Here is a 13,398-nt window from a genome sequence, read left to right on the forward strand (position 1 = left end):
TTAATGTAGTCCACCTTCCATTCCAGATTTTAAATGTTAAAAAACTCTTCATATTGTGATTGATAGGCTTTTCAAATAGTATATTCTAAAATATGCTTTCCATTAATTTTAATCATTTTCTATATTTTATGAAAATATAAACTAGTATAAATAAAGACAATGATAAATGAAGAAAATCAAAAAAACTAAGAATATATATGAACTCTGCATTGGTGGCTTCACCTAAGTCCTGTAAATTTCACTTAAGCTCCTATTTACAGACAATAATTACAGTAATATCTTAGTGAAGAGATTACAGAGATAAAGGCCTGTCTCTCATAATAAGGTACCTGAGGTGTTCTCTGCAAGCTATTGCCTCTAATCCATTATACTTCTTATTTATGATTCATCTTGATTCTAAATTGCAATTACCCAGGCATAAAATCTAATCATCAAAGCAAGAGTTAAGGACAGGTCTGAAATAATACATGCCATTCCAGTAACATATGCTTTGGGTCATGAATACACAAAGCAATCTTTTACAGTATTTTCACCAAATGTGTGGTATTTCAGAGACATCTGCAACTACGGGCTATTCATTTAATGTTTTTATCTGAAAGGTGGTTGCTAGTAAACAAAATTAAGTATTAGTTACCTCTAAAAATATAGCCAGTTGTAAAGACATTTAGCCTTTGCCTATTGACTATAGCGTTATGACACTGCAGCCCTGTTTATTTAAAATGTTAGCTCTAGAAATGTCTAATTATTACAATTTATGATTTGAAGTAGAGACCAGAATACCTTTATAAGTCAAATAAAGGACATTATTTGCTCACCAGATTTGTAGGTGTTGGAGCCATTGAGGTTATCATAGTTTACTTAACCTGCTCTTCAGGTTAGGTTAGGTTTAGGTTATTGCCTAAACTGACCTAAACTCAGTTTAGGTTGTATGCACATTCCATTTTTATTTATGACTTTCTTTCTTAAGAATGGAAAATATTTCACATTGAATATGTGTTTCTCTGCATTAATACAATGAAAATCAGAAATTTGCTGATAATCTTTAGGTCATGTTTTGATAGTTCTAGCCTCTTTCTCCTCGGCCCATATTTAAATATGGCTTCACAGTTGAATGGCTATTTTTATAATTCCCAAACAATTTACTTCTATTATCAATTCATAAAACCCAAACAGCAAAATGTAGAAATAGATCTGTCTCCTTACACATTCACAGCTCTCAGGGTATCCTTTATCACTTCTGTTGCACATGGCAGGTCCAAAGAATCTGTTTCCATGTACATACAATTATTGAAGAACTTGGTATGGATAAATGACATACAAGGTATTTTGTTTCCCAGTACAACTTCGAACAATCATGGTTGCCTAATTTTTAGTTTACCTTCAGCAGCTACATCTAAAAGACTATTTGGGATAGAGACTCTGTGTTGATTTATTGTATGTCAAGCATTATCTCATTAAATCTTCACAACAACCCTATAAAAAAGCAAAATGTACCATTTATTGAGTGCTTACTGTATCCTGTACTATCCGAAGCACATTCCCTAATACACTTACTCTAACATTACTGAGTATGATTTGTGATCCCCATTTTATGGATGAGAAAGTTGAGGACCAGGCAGGTTAAGAAACTTGCCATGATCACACAGCTAGGCAGCAGCAAAACTGCAATTTGAATTCTAAGTCTGTTTCCAAAATCTGGATGAAACTTACTCAGCTGTTATGTTATACAACATCCTAATGTTCCAGATGAGGAAACTGAGCCCCATAGTATTCAAAACCTGCACAGAACTATATGTAGTAAGTGGTGGAATAGGAATTAAACTTAAGTTTGCCTGATTGCAAAACCCACGCAAAGATACATGTTTTTATTGGCTCCAGCACAAATATCTATTTTTATTGTTAAAGTCTGAGGAAAGGAGGGAATGCACATTGTGCAACTCTGAGCCTGGGGCATGTTGACTCTCTGTTCTCTTTGTTTCATTCCCTCCACTCTACCCTCCCATATTTTTGTGTGAATTGGATCCTAATGTTTCGATGAGACACCATATTATGAAAATAGAAGGAGAATAGAAGAAAATTGAGGTATGCATAGTTGCAGCATGTGGGAACAGAACTTTGCAAAAGTTTAAGTTTGAGAAAAAGGGATAAGATAAGCTCAGAAAAGTATTTGTTTACTTGCTTATCTTTAATTCTCCACTATGTCGCAGAAAGAATTAATATCAAGACAATATCAAGACAAGACTCAAAAAAGTAGCTCTTTTGATCCCAACTCAAACATAATCATTCTCAAGAATTTTGCCCCAGTCCAATGAGAAAAAAACAAAACAAAACAAAACATTCAGTACTGAAAAACACCCTTAAATTTTTTTTTAAAAATGTAAAGAATAAATACAAAGGATCCAGGAAAAAAGTTAAAAAGGAATAAATATATTCCATTCTTTAAAAAAAAAAAAAAGTTTTAAGTTTCTAATTCTCACCTTGTGGAATACTCACTTTTTCTTTGCTAACTCAGAAATTTAGCCCATCAGGACACAAGATTAGTTTTAAATGTTAGAACTGAATGGGCCACAATAATCAACCACATTGTATATCGACAAAATAAAATTTAAAAAATTAATTAATTAATTAATTAATTTTTTAAAAATCAGGAACTTTAAAGCAATAAATAAATAAATAAATAAAATTAAATAAAATAAAAATAGAAATCATCTGAGTTAATACATCTGCTCACTTGTGGGATGAGGAAACTATGTGTCAAAGACACTAAGTAATTTGTCCACATCTCTCAGACAAAACTAACTAACATCAAAGCTTCCACGTTCATTCCCGTCATAGTACCGAGGATCTATATGCCCTTTTAAAAGCACACATTCACAGCACAGGAGGGGGCGCATGCCAGGGATTCTGGACCCTAACTGCTTATGAGAACTTCCTAGGAGTTTTAAAACAAACCCTGGCCCCTACTCTTCACCAATTAAATTGGAATCTGTAGGGGTGGAGTCAAGCATCAGTATTTTTAAAAGCTCCCCACATGATTCTGAGAACCCCAGGGAAAGGCCTAGAAGATTCTATACAGAGCTTGGAGTCGAGGCCACAGGCTCCCAGCATGGTTGCTTTTTCACTGTGTTATGCTGCCCTTCCAGGAAAGAGCTATAGTAATAGGACAAATTTGTTGTGCATTACAGTAAACTTCACCTTAGCGTTCAGCTATACATTTCTATAACATTGGACTTTGTACGATTCCTCAGTAGAGTATTGTTTCTTAACTTTATTCTTCTAAGACTTGTTTTAAACTTTTGTTTAAGATATAAAGTGGAGCTAGGAACTTCTCTCAATTTGTGTGATTTTTACACACGTACACACACACACACCAAGCAAATGTAACCAATAAGTATACCAAATATAACAATAATTATATAGGTATCCAAGGATGAAATCCATGTGAGGAAAATCCAGTTTTATTCAATGGTCAGCATGCTAAAGAATTGGAACAACTCACACTGTGAACTACTTTTAAATACACGTTAGACTGTTTCTTTAGTTATGCTTAAATGAATTCCTCAACCATAATTTTTAGATCTTATTCAGTAACAATGGCAAAAATGAACTTTGATATTTAATGTAAACAAACTATTTAAAAATATATGATTATGTCCACCATAAGACAGATGAGACTCAAAATATTTTGAATACTATTTTTGGTTTTATCAGCTTGCTCAAAGCTAGGACATTATTAAATCTCATCAGAATTTTTTATAGCCTGTGAGAAAAGCAGAGAGACACTTAAGTACTTAATTGAAATACTGTCACATTATCCAAGTCAAAATAAATATGGAGAGTGTTGACAATTGATCTTTTTCTCTTTCTAAGGAACCTACTTGTGTATTCCACTCCTAGACTACCTAGGCCAGAACCAAAATGATGTAGAGGTCTTAGGAAGTTTTTAATCCAATATTTTTTTTCCTGCTTATTCAGCAATCATTTTTCTTTCACCAATGGGAGCAAAACTTTTAAGTGAAAAAAATCCTATTTAGCCAAGGTGGTAGAACAGTCCCTTTATAATCTTCAGTCTTCAGTAGGATCTGATAAGCTGACTTCTACCTTTTACTCATAAACCAAGCAATGTCTGATAAATGCAGCTGCTTTGCATACTTCGGGAGCTGGTCCTGGAACACAAGACTGTCCTCATTCCCTTTCTAGATCTGTTGCCTTCCTTCCAGAAAGCAAGGGATGTTTTTCATACATTTACATAATAAACACAAATGGAGATGAAAGTTTTGATTTTGCATATGTCAGCTTTGCTTACAGTTTTCTGTTGGCTTTCAGATTTTTATTGCAAAATTTTAAAAAAAAATAGATTAAGGAAGATAAATTTTATTGGTGGCCTAATAGTCCCAAAACGTGTAGAGCTTTTATTATTTTGAATTTCCTACTTTAAAGTCTTTAAATTACATCCATATCAATAATGCAGCCAAGACACTTTGCACAGTAGAAGAAGATTTTAGGCTGTCAAGGACAATGGAGTTCTCTCTGTAGTCCATACGAAAATGTTATTTAAAAACAAACCTCTTTCTCAAGAAAAAGACTATATGAAGCTTTCTCAGGCTAAGAGTCATATATGCAAATGAAAGCTTTCTTTGGCTCAAGTCCGAGTACATGAATGTTGCCTGTACACCATAGGGATCAGGGAGAAATACACATTAGGTACCAAAACTGGCAGTTGTGCATGTAAGTCGTGTTGCCCCTAACACAGGTGGGGGAAAAGAAGTCAGTCTTTTTAACCACTGAAGAACTCAAGTGTTGCTAAAGCAAAATTTCTAACTTGGCTGTCCTAACTGGTTTCCTATTCTTTCAGACCTGCTTGCCAGGATTTTATCGACTGCGTTCTGAAGCAGGTGGCCGCAAACCTGGGCCAACCCTGGGCACTTGTGTTCCATGTCAGTGTAATGGACACAGCAGCCTGTGTGACCCTGAAACGTCGGTATGCCAGGTAGGCACCTGAACCCTTCTCAAACAAGGTCCGTGTGCTCATTTCTTTTTATGTGTGCTCAGACACTGCATACAGAGGCTGGCTAAACTGCAGGGACCATAACTGCATGTGTGTGAAATAAAACATGTGGGGAAAAAGGCATTCACCATATTCCACATTTTAAAAAGTAATAAAAAAATGATAGCTGGAAAAACCACTGCTCAGTCAAGAAAGAGAATATTAACAGCATTTTAGAAAAGGACACAACTATTTAAAAATTATATGAGGTTTTTCTTTTCTGATTAAAAACAAAAATAGGCTTTTTATGAGAAATTTGGAAATTATAGAAAAGTATTAAGAAAAAATAAAAGTCACCCAAAATTCAACATAAGGTAAAAATTTAATATTTTAGGTACTTCCTATCAATTTTATGCATGTGTTTACAAAGAAGATTTATATAATGCCATAGGTACAATTTTACATTCTGCGTTTTAAATTTCTCTATCATTAGCATATTATATTGTTAGCTATTCCTTTAAATGTTTACAATCTTTGATTAGATGTCCCATAATTTACCCATTTGCCTTAGAATTGAGGCTGCCCTTATGTTTTTATGTTCCTGCTATTTGCCTTGGAACAATCAGGACTATCAGGTCTTTCCCCCTTTTTTTATTTCAGTCACCATAAGAAATTCAGGTTTCCCATGTCGCCACTTGTCCTACCAACTCTAATCTCCACATAGCTCTGGACACCTTTGCTGACCGCATCTCCCACCTCTCCTCATCTTCCAAAACCCTTCTGCCAAGCAATGGGGAACTCACCGTCAGACATCAGCCAAACCCCCTCTTCCTGAATGTTCTCTACATCCTGCTCCAGCTGGCACCTGGATTTCCCCCTGAAGGCTGCTGCCCTGCATCCTTCTCAAGTGCTAGCCACTGTTTTCTTTCACCCTTCACTCCCTGAGCCTGAAGGTAGGGCAGGTGTCTCTGCCCCTCACTGCCAGCTTTTTATCTTCCTCCTTTGATCCTGCAAGATGATATCCCACTTTGAATCTCACACCCCATCTATTTGCCACTACACCTGCTTGTGGAAATCACCTACTCACTCTCAGGTCATCCGCCTCATTCCTTGAAGGGTTTTCCTCTGTGTCATTCTCTCTAGCACTACTCCTATCATAATTCTTGAATTTAATGTCCATAAAATTAACTCTTCCATATACCTCACTCCCGGTTTCTGGTGCCTTTGTAGTCTCTATAGCTATCTTATTCTTTGACCACCATCTCTGTTCTCTCCAGCTCACCTCTTAATACTTCAACTTCCACATTTTTAATCTCACCATTGATACTAACACCTATTCATTGTTTCTTATCTCTCTCATGCCCTCTCATTCTTAACTAGCTTAATATTCATGACCCTTCATTAGTATCACTGTTTTGCAACGCTTGTTTTCCTTGCTATGCCCTTACTTACTCTTATTTTTACTCAGTCGCCTCCAACACTGCTTAAATCCTGCTGTCTGTCTCCTCCACACCTGCACCTTCCATGCTGAATGTGGCTGTAGAAAAATAAACAACTGTGCGGTCCAGTCTCACCCTAAATCCATGATCATTCTTTGCCGTGGACCCTTTGTGCTACTCTGCAATCATGGTGTATTTCTCTAGTTCATTTCCTCTTCCACGTTCCTGGATGACTATTTCAAACCCTTTCCTCCTTCGTCAAGCCAAAACCTCTCTGCCTATGCTTTTCCGTCCTTACTGTCAGTTGGTGGCCTCGCTTCTTATTTCATTGAGAAATTAGAAGCAACAGAAGAGAGGTGACATGAGCTTCCATTACCACATCCATCCACCTTTCTGCATGTGTGCCCAATTATTCTGACTCTTTTCCATTATTTTGGATGAACTGTTTTTTTTCCTAGAAAAAATTGAGTCTTCCACTTGTGCTCTAGGTCCTACCCTTCTTTCTAACTTGAGGACATCACTTTGGCTGATCTCCCTCCCCTCCTACAATGTCACTTTTTGTTTCTTCTTCCATCTTAACAAAAACCGAAACAAACTCTCTTGACTTCACTTCCCTTCCAGCTTCCATTTCATTCCTCTTCTTGCATACAGTGAGGGGTTGTCTATACTCTACAATTTTTCTCCATCCATTCTCTGTTGAACTACTAAAATAAGGGTTTTACCTCTACGGCTATCCTGGAACCAATGGATTATGTTTGGTGACCAGTCTTCATCTTATTTGATATATCAGCAGCATTTACTACTGTGAATCACTCCATTCTTCTCAAAACACTTTGTTCAGTTTGCTTCCCAGGCCATGATGTTCTGGGGATTTTCAAATTCCATGGCTGCTGCTTCTCAGTCTTCTTTGCTGTAAACTTCTCATTACCCTGAAATCTACATAGCAATGTTCCCCAGACTCAATCTCTTGGAGCAATTTGCTTCTCTAACGCATTCATTCTGATGGCGATCTTCCCCAGGCACATGACTTTCAATACTTATACTGAAATCCCATAATACTTTCCATTCTTTTTCTGATTTAATTTTAGATTTAACTTTTTAATCTTTCTGGAATTTGTTGTGGTATGTGGAGGCAATTATTCTCCAAATATATGTTGCTATAAGGAAACATTTGTTGGTTAATGTTTTGTTTACTCCTTGATGCATCATGGTATCTGAATATAGACAAATTTATTTTATCCATATTAAGATATGTTTAAGGATCATCTATTCTGTTCCATGTACCTTTTAGTTCTTGTTACAATGTTCTACTTGCCTTCATTTTTATAGTAAGGTATAATATGTAGTAAAGCAAGGCCCTTTATTCCTCTCCTTTTTGAATTTTCTTAACAAGATGTTCTTATATACTCTTCCACCTGACATTTGTATTCATTATTTCAATCCCTTCTCCAAAAAAATATTATGAGAATTTTGATTGGAATTGCATTAAACCTATTTGTAAAATATCGCTATGTTTACACTAATCAGTTATCCTTCCTCAACCTGGAAATATGATATTCCTCCTCCATTCAAATATTTTATGTCTTACAGTAAACTGTTTTAACATTATCTAAGTAGAGAATGTATTTCTTTTTTTTTTTTTTTTTTTTTTTATTTATTTTTAAATTTTATTTTGTCGATATACATTGTGGCTGATTATTGCTCCCCATCTGTATTTCTTATATTAAATGTATTTCTATGCATCTTCCATTTCATTTCAATTGAACACTACATTTTTTTGTTTCAACATATTTACTAACTGGTCATTACTGGTAAACGTTTAACAGAATAGGTTTTTTTTACATGTATTTGATATCCATTTTTGTTTCAGTTCTAGAAGTTTTTCAATTGATTTTTTTATTTTTATGTTTACAATAATATTATCTGCAAAGAATTATAATGGTTTTTTTCTAATCAGCCTTCTGTTTTATTTCTGATTTTAATATGAATGTCTCAAGTCTTTCACTATAAAATATGATGCTAGTGGTTAGTTTAAGAACCCTATCATGTTAAGAAAGCTTCTTCCTGTTCCTGGCTTCTTAAAGATATTTTCTTTCAATCAGGATAGGATTTTTAAATTTATCTTGTGCTTATTTGTGGAGGGTGGGGTGGGGTGAAGATGCTTTTAAGAGATGATCATATATAGTTTTTCACCTTAAACAGAAAATTATTGACAAAGTAAATAACTAATATTAGCCATCCTTGAATTCCTGAACTATTTACTATTTGGTTTTAGTGGAGTATTCTCTCATAATCTGCTTGCCTTTAAAATTCAATAGATAATTTGGTATGGAGTTAATTTTTACACTCTTAAGTGAAAAGTAAATGTATTTTTTTTTCCTTATGCAATCTTCACTGGCATTTTTTTTTTAGCACAGTTATATTTGCTTCATATGATTTAGAAGCATTCATACACTTTAATTTCAGTTTTATTGGGATAAAAGCTGTTGTCTTTATACTCTTCTCTTTTGACCACTAGCTATTATAGCTATTTTTGTGCCTTAAGAATTCTAAAGGCAAGTCTATTTTCTGAGAAATCCCTAGATGAAATAAAAAATAAATAAATACTTCTATCAAATGTACACTGCTAGTAGAAACTGTTATGCTCTGAGTTTTTATATATTCCTTCAGGGAGCTTACAATTTTTGAATTTAGGCAACTTTGCTGATCTTTGAAACAGCCCATGAGGCAAATAAGAAATAGTTATTATTACTCCCATGCTGTAATGAAGGAAATAGAAGCATGCTGATTTCTTTTCTATGTGTAATTTGGATCCCAGTTTAATATCATATCCATCATATGGTGCAATGCCCTTTACTTTGGTATAGTGGCAAATAGGGACTCTGCAGTCAGACTGTCTTGATTCATATCTTGGTTTCAGCTCTTAGTGGTTGTGTAAGCCTGGTCAATTTATTTAACCTTAGTGGGAGGGGGGGTCTTCATTTCCTTATTCATAAAATGAAGATAACAGTAGTATCTACTCAAATCGTTTTTGTAAGGATTTAATGAAATACTCAATAAAAGGCTCTGAACACATTACTTAGTACATGGAAAGCTCCATCAAAATAGTAGTGACAATGATAATGATGAAGATGATAATAACCATACATATTATCCACCCTTTATAGTCTAAAAACCAATCAGTTGATAATTAATCAAAAGGTGTAAAAACTGTACGATTATTATGCATCAATGTAAAAAAAATTTAATTTCTTTTAAGTGTAAAAATCATTTTTATGTCTAGTACTATGCTGGATTTTCTCACCATCAATTCGTTCAGGCTGCTATAATAAAATACCCTAAACTGAGTAGCTTATAAACAACAGAAATATATTTCTAACAGTCTGGAGGCTAGCAAGTTCAGGATCAAAGCACCAGCAAATTTGGTGTCTGTTAAGCACCCATTTCCTGGTTCATAGATGGTGCCTTCTTTCTGTGTCCTCACATAATGGAAGGAGCTTGCTAGCTCTCTAAGGTCTCTTTAGTAAGGACACTAATCCCAATCATAGGGGCTCTACCCTCATGATCTAATCACATCCTAAAGACCCCCACTTAATACTATCTAATTTAATTAGGAGTTAAGATTTCAACATAGGAATTTGGGGAAAACACAAACTTTCAAACCATAGCACTCACTTATCTTTCTTTTTTCTTTTTTTGTTTTCCTTTGCACCTTTCTTCAAAACTGTGGAGTGGGAAAGAAGCATAGCTATACACAACTTTATAGGTTAGGTATTTTTTTAAAAACCCACTTTATAACTATGCTTTTCCTAATGCCTAATGACACTTGCAAGAGATTTGTTTCTTCATACCAGTCATTAATGCATCCTACAAATAAGCATTTTATTATCAATAGCTCAGAGACTGTTGCCCCTTAAGGAAAATTTTCTATAAAACGGGAGATTAAAACCTACGTGGTATTGAACTCCAAGTCGACAGAGAGGGGAGGTAAGTGAACTGACACTAATTAGTACACACACACCCACACACACACACACACACGCAGATAGATAGATAGATATGGACATGGATATAGACACAGATATAGAGATATCTTTTCAGAGATTCTCATTTAATTAGTAGTATACCCTGTGGTTAGTATTATTTCTCCCATTTTTGCATGGGAATATTGAAGTCTCTGTTAGCTCAAATAACTTTTTAAAGATCAAATAGTTTGTGAAAATATTATTTTCACTGTATCATAATTCTCATTTAAAAAAGAAAAAGAAAATAAACCTCCATCATTGATCTGCTCCATTGCCTGAAACATCACTAGGGTCTGTGGTTAAGCAATTAGCCCTATCTTCAGTAAAGATATGTAACTACAATCTACTGTGTTTAAGGTGTTTTGTAAACCTATTTAATCTATCTAACAACCTTAGGGGATTATTAACAATTTATTATAGTTCTGAAAATTAGTGCTAAGAATATTTAAGGAACTATATTTAATGCTTATAATATTTAAGAATATTATAGAGCCTTGGTGAAAGGGTATTAGAATCAAGTTTTAAATCTACTACAATATGCTTTCTTCAGACTGTGAGAGAGAGTGAATGCACTCTTAGCTGATTGAGTTTGATTTTGAAGGCCCAAGCAAATTATATTCTAGAGTGTTGATAGAATATGCAAAAGTGATTAAGAGCTATGTATGAAAAATACTTGAGAAATCATGAGAGTATGAAATTTGTCACAGGATAGAAAGCAGTGAAATGTCATTTAAGGTTTTATAAGGAAAAGCAAAATGTAGGAAACAGATTGATTTTGATCTGCAATGAAACTTAAGATTTGCTTATTTAATATCTGCGATCTATAGAAAATATAAGCATATGGGGTATGTGCTACACTGATATTGTATTTGTCAAAAACTCACTGAACTATACACTTAAGATTTGTATATTTTACTCTATGTAAATTATGCCCAAATAAAAAATTAGAAAAATTTAAAAAAAGAAAATATAAGTAGTGCTCATTAGGAATCAAAATAGGTTCACTCAAAATAACACATATCAAACTAGTTGCTGGGGCTACTATATATATAATATCTGAGTCCCTAGTTTCTTGAATCCCAGTACAATATCAAATTCATCAGAGACTGTGATACATCATATTTCAAATTCAGCAAAAACAGTATATGCAACTCTATGTATGTGTCCAGCTCTATGCATATACCACGACCAGGCCTGGCCACTCTACATAGAGTTTTTAATTTATTCTTACAATAAACTTATGAGGTAGACAGGATCATTTCTTCTTTCACAGTTGATGAACTGATATGAGAGAAATTAAATAATTTGTGTAAGTCATAAACTAGTAAGTGCCACATTTTTTTATTCCAACCCCGGTTTGTTTAAATAGGCATTTTATGGAATGTTTCATGATATCCTTACAAGCAAATTTAAAAATATGGGACACATGTTAACCAACTGATAGGTCTAAGGTCATACAAGTTACTGTAAAATGTGACCCAGAGTAAGCTCTAGAGATTTCTCTAGTGATGAGGCATAGGCTCTGTGTTTGACCCTGTCATGTTCAAAATATTTATCAATGATTTAGATGGTATCTATCAAATATTCAGATGATGTAAAGCTGGATGTGTTATCTAATGTGTTGGATGGTGGGAAAAGATCTCATCAGGTGGAATTCTCTGAACCACAATTAATAAGATGAAATTAAGAAAAAAGGTTTTGAGCTTATTAGGTAGGCTTAGTTGTTCATTCATTCTTGTGGCCTTTGTTAGTAATTATTTCCAATGTGCAGGCCTTACAGTAGGTGCTGGGAATTCAAAGATGTGGACTGTATGGGCCTTACCCTCTAGGAGCTTATTTTTGAGTGTTTAAGGAAAAAAACAGAGGAAATTACACATAATGCAATTCTTGTACGAGTTCTTACTTTATTGCAGATTCACTGAGTGCCAACACAAGGCATTGCTATTTGCACAAAATCCAAATCAAGGAAAAAAGTATATTCAATATATTTGCAAATCACAGATAGAGACTTATAATCTACTATATTTTAAAATACACTCTGAGTAGCTAGGATTGTTGAATGTTTAGCTTGAAGAAGAGATTTAGAAAATAATAGTATTCTTAAATATTCGAGGACCTTCCCGGGGAAATGGAAATCAGACTTAATCTGCATAGCTTCAGAAGACAGACCTTGGATCACTGACTGAAAATTAAAGTGAAGCAAATTTTCATTCAGCGTAAAGAAAAACTTCATAGCTTATAGTTATGCAAGATGAAAAGACCTGCCTTGTAAGAATTCATGCATTTAATCATATCTCAAGGAAAGTATAGAAGGCATCCTATATGGAAAGAAGGTTAGATTAAGTAACTTCTCACCTTAGGTTTAAGATACTGTAATATTAATGTATCTTATGTATTAAATTAATTTGATTTAGTAGAAGGAATATATACCAACAGTTTTTCAACCTGCAAAAAACTTATAAATCTCATATATTCTAATCTATTATTGAAAATATACTAGCATGTATCACTTTTGAAAATATAATTAAACTTCTGATTAGGGGTTCAAAATATAGAGATTTTTTTTAATAAGGCTTACTTCTATAGAGGAGAAAATATTATGTATACTATTTCAAAGCAAACAAGAAAGTCATATGAAAGGGCTATGTCAAAAAGTTTAAAAAATAGCATCATGATTTAAATGTTTTGTTTGTGGACCAAACCAGTCAGTTAACCAAGTTTAGTATGTCAGCCATCCTGTGAAAGATTGACAGTCTAGAGAAGGTTAAAATATTTGATTGCTCAGTGAAGAAATTACATAAGATTGAAGGTATAAGAGAAATAAAATCATATTTTTGAATCTCTTACTTTTCATTAATGATCACTATCTTTAAGTATTTTGATTCAGTTATTAATGTTACATTTAGGTTACATAAAATAATTCATTATGCAATGATTTTATTACAAA

The 13,398-nt window shown here is 33.9% G+C and overlaps 1 protein-coding gene across 1 annotated transcript in view; it reads left to right on the forward strand.

Moving 5' to 3' along the window:
- LAMA2 (laminin subunit alpha 2) overlaps positions 1–13,398 on the forward strand; it is a 547,521-nt gene that overhangs the window by 371,022 nt on the left and 163,101 nt on the right. The window contains exon 29 of the mRNA XM_063098359.1: positions 4,856–4,990. Within this exon, the coding sequence (XP_062954429.1) occupies positions 4,856–4,990 (135 nt within the window). The remainder of the gene's footprint in view (positions 1–4,855; positions 4,991–13,398) is intronic.

This window comes from Cynocephalus volans, chromosome 5 (assembly GCF_027409185.1).
Source record: "Cynocephalus volans isolate mCynVol1 chromosome 5, mCynVol1.pri, whole genome shotgun sequence".
Taxonomy (NCBI): Eukaryota; Metazoa; Chordata; class Mammalia; order Dermoptera; family Cynocephalidae; genus Cynocephalus; species Cynocephalus volans.